We start from the raw sequence: 12,756 nt of genomic DNA, 5'->3' as shown, positions 1-12,756 counted from the left end.
TGGTTTCGCGTCTGCGCGCGCTACGTATGATTTGTTTGTTTGTTTTTGTTGAACGAGAGCTGGGCCTGGTTGGTAGGCGGAGAGAAAGGGCGGGGACTTTGTTAGCCGTTGAGGCCGGCGCGCGCGTTTGTGTGGATGTCCGCGCGCACGCGCGGCGTCGGCTGGTGTCGGTTCCTTACCTCAGCCTTGTGTCACGCGCTCCTTTTCTCCGGCGCCTCCGCCCACCCCTTACCCACCCGCGCTCTTGGTCTCGCCCGTTTCCCTCGCGTCGCCGCCGCTGCTGCTGCTGCTTGTACTTCTACTTCTAGTCTGGTGCGGGCAGGACCATGGCGGATGTGAGTAGTCAAGAGAACGCGGAGGGGGGAATTCTCGGCCCATTTTCATGACTATCCGCCGGGCTGAGGCGGTGGGTCTGCCGGGGCAGAACCGCGGGAGGGGCCGGTTGGTCCAAGAAATAATGGCTGTTGGGTTTATTTCACTTTATTTTTTCGCTGCTAGGGCGGTAAAGTTGAGGTGACTGGGTTGAGGGGATTTGAGGTAGAGCCTATGGGGCGACGGGAAAGCCGCACGAATATCCCCCAGCCCAACTCCTTCACAGGTGGGGAGTCTTCCTCGGGTGGCCCTGCTTGTGGCACAGCAGACGCCCTTTTGGGGTGTGCCTTAGCTTCCCCCCTTTTAAAACTTTTTAAGAGATGAAAATCGACATTGTGCCTATTAGGTTCAGCCTCTTTGTAAGGGCCTCGTTAACGTCAAATGTGTCTGGGCTGCACAGTTCCACAACAACTCCCGAGTTTATCATTGTTTGGGGTCCTTGGTTTTCGACTTCTGATGTTTGGCCGTCACTTGACAACATTCTCTGACCCTGGAAATAAGGCAGATGCTCTGCCGCAACTTGAGGAGGCAAACTATCACTTTAAGGAGGGCCCTGTTCTGTAGAGGTTTGTGAAAATGGCATCTTTTCTGTGCTCCTTTCCCTTTCCAGCAGGACTCCAGGGCTCCATTAATAAGTGAAACCAGAAGGCGCTTTGAGGCAGAATATCTACAAGGTTGGTGCAGTTCCCAAGCATTTCATTTGTATCCCACACCTGCAGTGTTCCTGACATGGCAAATACAGGATTGGCTCCTTTTAAGCCCAGTAGTCTATTGTAGGCCAAATACATTGTGCTGGGTTAAAAAAAAGCGGATCTTTTGTACTTGGAATGTTTGGACATCAAGGGACAAACAGCTTAAGTGAAATGCTACGATTTTATATGGCCGCCTCTAGTTAACATTCACATTTTGCTTACTAGGTTACTAGTTGTTTACCAAACTTAGATGCCTCTGAAAGGAGTTTCCTTGTCTGCCAATGTCAATCATTCATCTATTTTATTTAACACCTCAGTAGTATACATGAAATTCCCAGTTTTCCTAACCAAGCCAGCCCTATGTAACTACCACAAGGTTTCTTTGTCATGTACCTTTGCACCTTGCCCTGGGGCTGATGAGCATTAACTACTGTTGGATGTATTCCATTTTTAGTACGGGCCAGACTTGAAATAGTAGGGCAATATGATATGCATTAAAGATACGAAACATTGGGTTTGTATCAACAATCCCATGTAGTATGTAATGACAAGCAATTTTTTTGTCTCCTGCTTGTTTCTTGGCACTTCTTCCTTATGAGGAGGCTTGACTTCTCATCATAACTTTTCATGACTTCTCCTGGTTTGGCTTGGTCATTGAGGCCATGTGCCATTCTACAGATCTCCTGATAGCTGCCCTTTCTCACCCTGGTAGATCCAGTTACCAAAATTTCCATGGCTTGTCTGACACTTTGAAATGATCATACTTTTCTTGTGGGCCTTATCAAAAGGCAGGGTGTACTGCTCCCATCATGAGCAGTCATTTTGCTGTCTGAAAGGGGAAATGAACATTTATCACACAGATAGTATGAGAAAGGCTATGTTCTCTTATTTGTCCTCTGACACTTACTTGCTTTTATTTGTTAACAATCCATGAAACTAGTTAATAGGTGTATGTTGGTTGTCTTCCTAATAAACACACCCAGTTCAATGTATTCTTCAATGTGGTGATCCTATTCATTAATGCATCATTGTTTCTTCCTGAATCAGCCTTGACTTTCCATCACATACTTAGGAATTTGTAGCCTAAATAAAAGCTACCTGCTTCTGACTAAACACTTGAAGGATTGGGCTGTTATGAAGTAAGTCCTGATGATTTTCCCAGCAAATTTACAGGGAACCAGGCAGAGGGCCTTCTCAGTAGTGGCACCTGCCTTGTGGAATGCCCTGCCATCAGATGTCAAGGAAGTAAACAACTATCTGACTTTTAGAAGACATGTGAAGGCAGTCCTGTTTAGGGAAGTTTTTAATATTTGAAGTTTTATTCTGTTTTTAGTGTTCTGTTGGGAGCCGCCCAGAGTGGCTGGGGAAACCCAGCCAGATGGGTGGGGTATAAATAATAAAATTATTATTATTATAGTTATGTGAACTTCTGGTGCTGTGTGCATTGCTCAGTGAATGAAATCAAAAGATGCATTAGTCAGGAAACACTTTTTCTCACTCCTCTCAGATTCTTCCTTTTTCTGATCATGAGCTAGTGCAGAGCTTTCCAAACTGTGTGTCACAACACCTTAGTGTGTAGGTGTGTTGCATGAACACTCCCTGTGCTCCTCCTGGGGCTGGAAATGGTTTAACCTCTGGTTTGCTAGTAAACTGAATTACTTTTGTTGCAAAATGATGCATGTCTAAAACGCGTGTTGCCAACATGAAAAGTTTGGAAAGCTCTGAGCTAGTGTTTTTTTTTAAAAAAGCCACAAACCAGTTACACAATCCTGCTACATTTTAAGGACCTTTCCCTACCTGTAAGCATTTTTGGTGTACCAAATGCAAACTTAACAAGCTTTTAATGACTTTTCCTGGTTTATCTTGGTCATTGAGGCTATGCTCCATACTATAGCTCCTGATAGCAGCCACCTCCAGCCTGGTAGGCCTATTTACCAATATTTCTGTGACTTGTTTGACACCTTACTAGGCCACAGTTGCCTTGTGGGCCTTGTCAAAAGGCAGGGTGCACATACTAACATATATTTTTAATGTTTTGTAGACACTTGGAAATAAAATATATAAAGCAGAAATAGCATGCCTTCATTATCCAAATACGTTCTCTTAAAATTGTAGTATTCCTGCTCAAACTGTTAGGAAACATATGTATGTGTCAGTTTTTAAATTTGGTCATATTTTCTAATGCCATTCTTATTTTATTGACCAGCAAAAACAGATAAATATGATTCTAGAGATACAGAGAGACTACAGCAAGATGATACCTGGGTTGATAATTTTCTGATATGGCGAGATGATAATGTGGACGATACATTAAAGATGATTGATGAAAGCTTTCAGTGGAGAAAAGAGTATGCAGTTCATGGTAAGATATTTGATATCTAATTGTAAAAGCAGTTGCTTTTCAAACTGCATTGCTGCTTGTTCCATATGCACCTCTACGCGATAGTTATGTCCCTACACTCCTAGGGTGAGTTGTTAATAATATAGTAAAACCCCAAAAGCAGCCTTTGAGTAAAGACATTACGTTCTATACTGAGAAGATACTGCAAGTAAATAGCAGCAAAGGAGAGCTGGTGTTTAATTAGTATGTATACGATTGTGTGCATCCCTGCAAAGTCAACTACAGTATATAGAAATATTACTGCCCTAAATAAATGCGGGCACACACTGTTCCATAGACAAATTCTCTGCTTGAGAATAATGCCTGTTGTTTAGTTGTTTTTCATCACTTCATAGGATTATTTTGCTATTTCTGTCTGTACAACAATGATTTATTCACTGACAAGGGCAGTCTTCATACAGCATCCAGGAACCAAAATATTTATTCTTGGTCTGACAGATTATTGGTGCTACCCTTGTGTGTTCAGTCTATCGGGGGTTCCTACTCTGTCATAAGTGAGAAGAGGTTCCCTAAAATGCTTTAAATTAAATATTACACCTAACTCTTTTCCAGGCTTCAATAACTTGTCTTAGAACCCTGCCGTTCCCTATTACAGGATAATCAATACAATATGCTATGTTGGAGTTATAACGCTGTGTTTCAATTGAAATAAATAACTGCCCCGCCCCCAAGTCTTGCTTTAGAACTTCAGGATTTTGTTATAGTATACTTATATGTGCTTATAAAAAACTTGCTTTTCTGTAGACTTGACAGAATCTTCACTTCCAAAGCGGTTCTTTGAACCTGGTGCCATTTACCTACATGGTTATGATAAGGAAGGCTATAAAATCTGTAAGTCTGCCTGTTCATCCGCTTACTCATTTACAAGTAATGCAAATGTAATTATGCTTTCAGAGTGAAGAGAACTAAACTTTATGATAATACAGACAGTAACAGGTTATTGGCATCTGTATTTGAGAATACAGATGAAAGGTGAAAGGCTTTTGGGAATCGGTTTACAATGAGCTTAAAAGAATATTTAAATACACTTTTCCCAAAAGACCCGAAGCCTTTTTGCTGGGAACGACGGGTAAAGATATTAAGAAAGAAGATAGAACGATATTCCTCTATGCCACCACAGCAGCGAGAATTTTATTGGCACAATATTGGAAAGTGGAAACTATCTCCAATATAAATGATTGGCAAATTAAAATGATAAATTATGCTGAGCTTGATAAATTAACAGGTAAATTAAGAGACCACGATGAACAGAAATCTCTGAAAAATTGGAGTAAATACTGGAACTATATTGGAATAAATGCTTAATATGATTGGCGGGGTCAGAACAATACTACCAGCGTGTGAATTTAGGCCTATAGATTAAAAATCAAATACGTAATGGAAGCAGATATTCGATACTTACCAAAAGGATGGAAGGAAGTCCAGGAGGTGGTTTTTGCGTGTGTGTGGTTTTTTTTTTAAATCGTTTACTGTTTTGTGAAACAGCCAGATTAATCTATCTTTGTATAGTTAGAGAGAGGAAAAAGTTGGCTTGTATACCTTGACGCTTTTTTTTTTGTTATAATTTTTTCTTTTGTATTTGTTTGTATGTTTGTTATGTGCATAACCTCAATAAAAATGTATTTGGAAAAAAAAGAAGAAAAAAAAGAGAAGTAATAAAACAATACTGAGGCCATATCACAGGGAGGTAGTTATTAGGCAGTCTTGTATTTAATGAAGGCATGCAGGGTATAAACATTTACTTAATTAGCCATTCGTTTTAGGAGACACATCTTCAGTATCACATGAAACTAACTATGCTCAAGCATATTCTGTTCAAAAGTGCTTATGTGTCTTTCCTCTTCCTCAGTATAGCTTCTTGAAATTTGACTGATTTTGTACACTGATTGCTAATTCTTCCACCTTTTGAAGAAAACCTTTGGTGGTTTCAATTTTTCAACATATTGGATGCCTTAGGAAGGCATCTGATGGTGCAACCCAATTTCTTTGGGATAAATAAATGTGTCTTTATTGAATGGGACAAAGATTAGTGGGGTAAGATAGCTGGAAATAATGGCAATCTATTGCAACCAATGCACCTCTTAGATTTCAGATAGTACATGGGTAGATGAGTCTTAAAAGCTCAGGACACACATTTTCGTGGCCCTCTAGCAGCTATGGTGACTTATTTACCAGAAGTAATTTATTTATTGTTAACTGGAAGTGTATACTCGATTCTAACCAAACTAGGAGGCTCCCCTGCCCATGTACTATCTGAAACCAAAGGGGCACATTGGTTGCCAGGTTTAAAAAAAATTCAGCTCAACTACCTCACTAGATTGTTCTCTTAGGTCTGTAGCCCTATTCTTCTCCATGGGGCTCGCTTCTGAGTAGACATGTATATGATTTTACAGTAGATTATCTTTGTTTCGTTAAGAAAATTATATTTGGGCAAACCATATATAAGTGGATTTTAAAATCCCTTCCTAAAAGGACTCGCTCAACATGAAGACATGTTTTATATCTTGCATTCATGCTTCAGAGCATGTAGGAGGAGGCAAAAATATAGATTCACATTTTTCTTCATAATACCTTTCTTCTGTCGTTTTAAAAAAATCTTCCAGGGATTTAAAATAAAATGCAGTGAACAAAACTGTATTATAACTAATGCATGATAAATAAAAATGTATATACCTTAGAAAATAAAAATATCTCCTTTACTTAGGAGATAGAAAGTTTAAGAATAAGGACATAATCCAACCCGTGGGAGGGGGTGAGTTGAATTGTATAGAGGTGATGCTTTGCTTAGTCCTGCTGGCCTGCATCTTTTATGTGTGTAGGTTGAAGCTTTGAAGCAGCATTCCATTGGAACACACCTGTCAGCCAGATTGCTATGCCATTTGAAGGCTGCCTTATCAATTTGCCCCCCGCCCCCTCTATCTACTACTCTCACAGATGTGGCAGGGCTGTGGATATGGTGGTTGCCTCACTTCTCTGCTAAAGCCCCATGGGGCAGCATCAAGTGTCTGGGTTGTGTCATAAGTAGCTATTAGGCAAACATGCATGTTTATTTGTGTTTCTCCCACCCCACTCCATTAGTTTGGTTCAGGGTGAAACTTCATGTAAAAGATTCTAAAACTCAATTTGAAAAGAAGAAGCTAGTAGCCTTTTGGTTGGAACGCTATGCCAGACGAGAACACGGAAAGCCTTTGACAGTGGTATTTGACATGGCTGAAACTGGAATTAGTAACATAGTAAGTATGCATATTACTGTTTTCCTGTTCATGTGTCTTAAACAAAACATTTCCAGTTGGAAAGTTATATACAGTCATACCTCGGGTTGAAGTAGCTTCGGGATAAGTATTTTCGGGTTGCGCGCTGCGGCAACCCAGAAGTAACAGAGCACGTTACTTCCAGGTTTCGCTGCATGCGCAGAGGGTCAAAATGGCGTCATGCGCGGAAGCAGCAAATCGCGACCCACGCAGACGCAGGTTGCGTTCGCTTCTGGATGCGAACGGGGCTCCAGAACGGATCCCATTCACATCCAGAGGTAGCACTGTACTGCCTTTATGAAGCCTTTTATAATGGAGTACTTAGATTTAAATTATTTGCCTTTCAGCATAAATCTAACTGTTCTGGATTGACTTGTTTATGAATCATAGCCAAAGCCAGCTGTTTAATAAGAACTATGCTGAGTCTACTACAGTGGTGCCTCGCAAGATGAAAAGAATCCGTTCTACGATTCTCTTCGTCTAGCGGTTTTTTCGTCTTGCGAAACAAGCCCACTGACGACTTAGCGGATTAGCGCTTTAGCGGCTTATCGGCTTAGCGGATAAGCGGCTTATCGGCTTAGAGGGGGGGGGGAGAAAAAAAATCCCGCAGGAACTCGCAAGACATTTTCGCCTTGCGAAGCAAGCCCATAGGAAATTTGTTTTGCGAAGCACCTCCAAAATGGAAAACTCTTTCGTCTAGCGAGTTTTCCGTCTTGCGGGGCACCACTGTACGTACTTAATTAGCAGTAGAAAGTGCTGCAATCATACATTCTGTTTTGCAACAAATTTTTATAGGTTTTAGGGCCTGTTCTCTCAACAGTCTCAGAACTCTTAACCATTAAAAATAAAGGCCTTGACGTCTTTTATCCATGTAAACCTTGTTAAGACTGCCAGATGCTTCCTGATACCACATATAAGATTTAGCCTAGATTTTCTTACGCTGTCTCACCACAGATGATACCATCTCACAGAAGTATTTGTCAGGCCTATATGCATAAAGTAACCCTTTAAACTGGCCTGTATGTGTTGCTCCAAGCCAGTTTGCATATATTTTATAGGGTTACTTCAGAATCTGCTAGATATACAGTGGTACCTCAGTTTACGAACTTAATCCGTTTTGGAAGTCTGTTCTTAAAACAAAACCGTTCTTAAACCGAGGTGCACTTTCCCTAATGAGGCTTCCTGCTGCCGGTGCCCTTCCGCCAGTCGGATTCCGTTCTTAGACCGAGGCAAAGTTCTCAAACCAAGACACTATTTCCGGTTTTGCAGAGTTTGTAAACCAAATCATTCTTAAACCGGACTGTTCTTAAACCGAGGTACCACTGTATTTTTTACTAAGGTGAGATATTCTAAAATTAAAAACGTTGAAGCACCTTCAGCACTGGAACTGTTGAACAGAACTTTCTTGACGTTTTCTGAAAGCTATAAGTAGAGTTTAATCTTTTGTTAATTGGTAATACATCTTTATTTTAGGATATGGATTTTGTCCGATACATCATCAACTGCTTTAAAGTTTATTACCCTAATTACCTCAGTAAGTATGATAATAGCATTTATATTATACTATAGATTTAGAAAATAAATGAAAAACAAGAGTTTCTCAAATCTTAGGGTAGTATCAACCATAGTACAAGCTGGTTCCTGAAAATGGAAGTTTGGAAACAAAGTGGTAGTGTGAAGAATTCATAGAAATCTGAGGTATATTTTGAGAGGTTCAGTGGATTCGAGCCTCATGCTGTTTTTCTCCCTGCCCCTGCCTAAATATTTTGTCTGCAAAATGGATTACAGTAGGCATAAAATAGATTGATCCTAGGATATAAGTGGCACTTTTTTATATAGCAGCAGAAAATAATTCTTCACAACTGCCATGTTCACAGTATAGTTCTTTTCACAATTTGTCACAATTGGGAGGTTTCACTATCCAATTACCTCAGACAGTCTAATACTCAATTAATTAACAAGGCCTTTCACAGAGCAGCTATTGAACTGAGTTTTGTAATTGTCCCCCTCATAAATATTTTTTTAAGTATTTCTATATGTATTAGGTAAATCATACTAGGGAGTAAAGAATGAACTGGGTACCCTGGGGCTTTTCCTGTCCCCCTTCCCAATATAGTTTCTGGTATCCTGAAAAGCCATTCCAGGGAATACAATTGAAAGGCAGCCAGGGGTAGCGGTGGGCAGGCAGCACACCTGTGAGTGCAAAGATGCATTTACCATTTATTTTTATCTTTAGACTTCAGCCAATTAACCTGGGAGCAGACACAGATAGAATTGGGCTTTCAATGTAGTCTTTCAAAGTTTTGATTACTCCATTTTATTTTAAATGTTTTTATTAGCTTTTGTGTTTGATTTTTCAAATACAGCTGTTAGGGAAAGCATTCTGCTCATATCTTTATAATTTACTTTTATATCCCTTTACAGACTAATGTATCAATGATAAATCTTCAGTTATTTTGCTTATAACTAAGGTGACTCCCACCCCAAGAAATCTAAACTCTGGCCTATTTTCCACTGAATAATGTATTTAAATTACACATTCAGAATTGCTAATTTATGTAGTGAAGAAAATGAAGAGGGGAGTTTAACAGAACAACAAATAAAGTATTTTCATTTCATAGGAAATTTGACAGTGCTAAAATGCTATATTAACCACAAAAACCCTCTTCTATTGTTCATGCAGCAAAAATTGTGATCTTTGAACTGCCCTGGATAATGAATGGTAAGTTAAAATTTTAACTTGTCTTATCTGGAAGGATTGTTATTCAAAGTTATATTTTATGCAAATCCCTTATTATTGTTGACACGGGAATTTTTATTTGATTCTAATGTTTTTGTACAGTGTATCTTGTGTCTTATTTTTACCTGTCCCAAACATTCAGGGAAGGCAATGACAGCTTTTTTAAAAAAAATAGCAATCAAATACCATCTAAAATATATTTGCTTCCAATATTTGCTAACAAAACTAATGGGAAGTAAGTTGTGATTGTGGTCTGTGTAAACAAAATAGTAGAACTCTTTTCAAACTATCTTCCCTTTTCTTACCCAGCTGCTTTTAAAATTGTGAAAAGTTGGCTGGGTCCGGAAGCAGTGGGTTTGCTGAAGTTGACTAATAAGAATGAAATCCAGGAGTATATCAGTGCTGAATATCTTCCACCCTATATGGGTGGAACTGTAAGTATATTGCTGCTGAACTTAATGTTTGTATTATGTTGTGAAGGGAAAGTATAATAAATATATAGACTGTACACAGTTTTGGAATTAAGTAAACAATTATAATACATTTGTTTTTAATGATTAATTTGTGTTCTACTGTTTTGTTACTAATTTCTGCTTTTAGCTATTTTTCCAATGGTCTTTTTCTGTGTACTATGATTGTTTTAATTAGTTTTCTGTCTTGTAATTATGACCCTCTTTGGGGACTGTGAAGTTGCAATTCAGCATATAAATAATTACTGTTTTTAATTCTGTAGTCTTCACAGTCATCAAACCATCTGCTTCCAGAGTAGCAGTAGTATTGTTCTAGAGCAGGGATTATTTTTTGGGCTTCTCAGATGGATTAAGGGCTACTAGGGCTTTCAATCCAGTCTGTGGTGTCATCTTTGAGACCTTCTGCTTCCTGGGAGGGCAGACTTTCAGGCTGTCATTAAAGTGAATAATGACTTATCACTCAGCAGTGGAAGCTATCATGCAGTCTTCTGATATTCACATTAATCATATTCCTGCTTTTTAATTCCATTAAACATCAACCATAATTTGTTAAAAGGCATCCTGCGCAGAAAATGCTGGAAACGCGGTCTGAACACCATTTCCCGTCCATTAGTAAGATTTGTGAGATAACAGAATTGCTGAATTAATGCAGATTAACTGGGCATTAACCAGGTTGTATACCCAATGATACACTAATGCTTTGATTTGCTTATATTCTTACGTAATTTCCTTAAACACTAAATGTAGCAATATAGTTCTTGATGTTTTCTTCTGCTTAGAATGCACAGATAAAACCAGTCAGAGTTGAGGACCAAAGAATGATTTGGTGATTATGTTTATCTTTCACCACCATCTCCATAACACACTAACATCTTTGTATTACAGGATACCTTCAAGTATAGTTATCCTCCATTGGTTGATGATGATTTTCAAACTCCATTGTGTGAAAATGGACCCATGACTGGTGAAGATGAAGTTGAAACCAAAGAAGAAACAGACATAGATAACAAGGAGAGTCCAGATTCTAATGAAGAACAAGCACTTAATTCAAAAAAGGTATCCCTGGACTGAAGGTTACATAGGAAAGAATGATACAAACAAGTATTTTATGGCAACCCTCCAAGCATTCAATGTTAAACTAGTGCAGTGAATAAAGCCTAAAGTGTCATTGGTTGGTTATTATGTTCTTGCTGTCAGGATCAAGAAACCAGCCCAGAAAATCATAGAATTGTAGAGTTGGAAGGGACTCTGAGGGTAATCTAGTCCACCCCCCTGCAATGCTGAAATCTCAACTACAGCATTCCTGACAGGTGGTGATCCAGCCTCTGCTTAAAAACCAGCTCCTGAGGGAGACTGCTCCACTGTCGAACAGCTCTTACTATCAGAAAGTTCTTAGTATCTCACTTATTGTGAGCCCTACTACCTTCTGGAGCAGGAGAAAACAAAGTTTCCACTATCTTTCATGTGACAGCTGTTAGTAATAACAACAACATTAACAACAATATTTAAAAAATTATATGCTGCCCATCTGACTTGGTTACCCCAGACACTCTGAGTGGTGTCCAACAAATTAAAACACAATTTAGATTTACACAGTTTAGATATTTTGACGATTGCGATCATATCTCCTCTCAGTCTCCTCTTATCCAGGCTAAACATACCTAGTTCCCTCAACCGTTCCTCGTAAGGTTTGATTTCCAAACCCTTTATCGTCTTGGTCATCCGCCTTTGCACCCATTCCAGCTCATCAATATCCTCCTTAAATTGTGGTTCCCAGAACCGGACACAGTATTTAGGTGTGATCTGACCAAGGCAGAATAGTGTGGTACTATTATTAGGTGTAGAATCTGACATTTGTCCCTATTGAAATTTCTTTTGTTAGTTTGGGCCCAGTTCTCTATAATCTGTTAAAGTAATTTTGAAACCAAATTCTGCCTTCATCGGCATTGGCTACCCCTCCCAGTTTGATGTCATCTGCAGATTTGATAAGTATCCTCTCAATTCCTTTGTTCAAGTTGTTTATAAAGATGTTGAACAACAGGTTTGGGAAAGAACCCTGCGGCACCCCACTTGTCATTTTTTTCCAAGATGATCCTTCCCAGTACCTTAATTCTGTGCCTGTGAATGTGTTGCTTAGCTGTTAACATTATGCACCAGTTATCCAGGAATCCTAAGCAATCCTTCTGAGATACCAGGAGACTTTGCCTAGAGGAGACACTTCACACACAAACACACACTTTCCTTATTTTACCTTATATGAGAACTGGAGTTACTTTGTGAAGCATACACACTCAGCAAAATTTGCATGCTTTAAATTTTTGAGTGGTAAATTTTAGAACACTTCATAAATGATTTAAGTGATAGAAAGTTTATCGACCTTTTCTTTTCTTGTGCGTTTGTCTATATCTGAGCTTGGAATGTCTGCATTAGAGTAGTTTTGGTCCTGCACAGAGGATCTATATAAGTTGGAGTTGTTCCTACTTACTTACTTTTAGCCTTTTTTTCCTCCCTAAAGTTCTAAGTACTATCAGAGATGTCTCATTTAACCCTTGGTTTGGCAACTAAAGTGGTGTCCATGTGACATGGTACTGCCTTGATAATATTTTGTCTCAGTAATTTGGGCACCTTATTTATTTGAGAGTGCATGTTGAAAGTAACACATTTGGATCTACTGTACTGCAGTTGCAAGTAACATCTATGTTCACTTTTTAAAAAGTACTGTGTAGGGGTTACTGTGGAGAGTTAAATATACATAGTTTTTTTCTGTTAGATGTTCCTTTCAAGTTTTGGGCATTATAGTTACCTGAATGCTCTTACAGTTTTGAAAGCA

At 39.1% G+C, this 12,756-nt stretch overlaps 1 protein-coding gene across 2 annotated transcripts in view; it reads left to right on the top strand.

The window, feature by feature from the left end:
- The first annotated feature begins 172 nt into the window (after window positions 1-172).
- Window positions 173-12,756, top strand: part of MOSPD2 (motile sperm domain containing 2) — a 24,623-nt gene continuing 12,039 nt past the window's right edge. Inside the window, exons 1-9 of one of the 2 annotated variants that reach the window (XM_079972817.1) lie at window positions 173-335; window positions 986-1,046; window positions 3,271-3,426; window positions 4,210-4,296; window positions 6,544-6,698; window positions 8,190-8,250; window positions 9,400-9,438; window positions 9,766-9,890; window positions 10,812-10,982. In XM_079972817.1, coding sequence (XP_079828943.1) covers window positions 327-335; window positions 986-1,046; window positions 3,271-3,426; window positions 4,210-4,296; window positions 6,544-6,698; window positions 8,190-8,250; window positions 9,400-9,438; window positions 9,766-9,890; window positions 10,812-10,982 — 864 coding nt within the window. In that variant the 5' untranslated portion in view covers window positions 173-326. Of the gene's footprint in view, window positions 336-982; window positions 1,047-3,270; window positions 3,427-4,209; window positions 4,297-6,543; window positions 6,699-8,189; window positions 8,251-9,399; window positions 9,439-9,765; window positions 9,891-10,811; window positions 10,983-12,756 lie in introns of both variants that reach the window. The other variant, XM_079972816.1, reaches the window with a different exon arrangement.

The sequence above is a fragment of the Podarcis cretensis genome (genome assembly GCF_951804945.1).
Source record: "Podarcis cretensis genome assembly, chromosome: 4".
Classification (NCBI taxonomy): domain Eukaryota; kingdom Metazoa; phylum Chordata; class Lepidosauria; order Squamata; family Lacertidae; genus Podarcis; species Podarcis cretensis.
The sequence above is the reverse complement of the archived record's forward strand: the minus strand, read 5'-3'. Positions and strand labels throughout refer to the sequence as shown.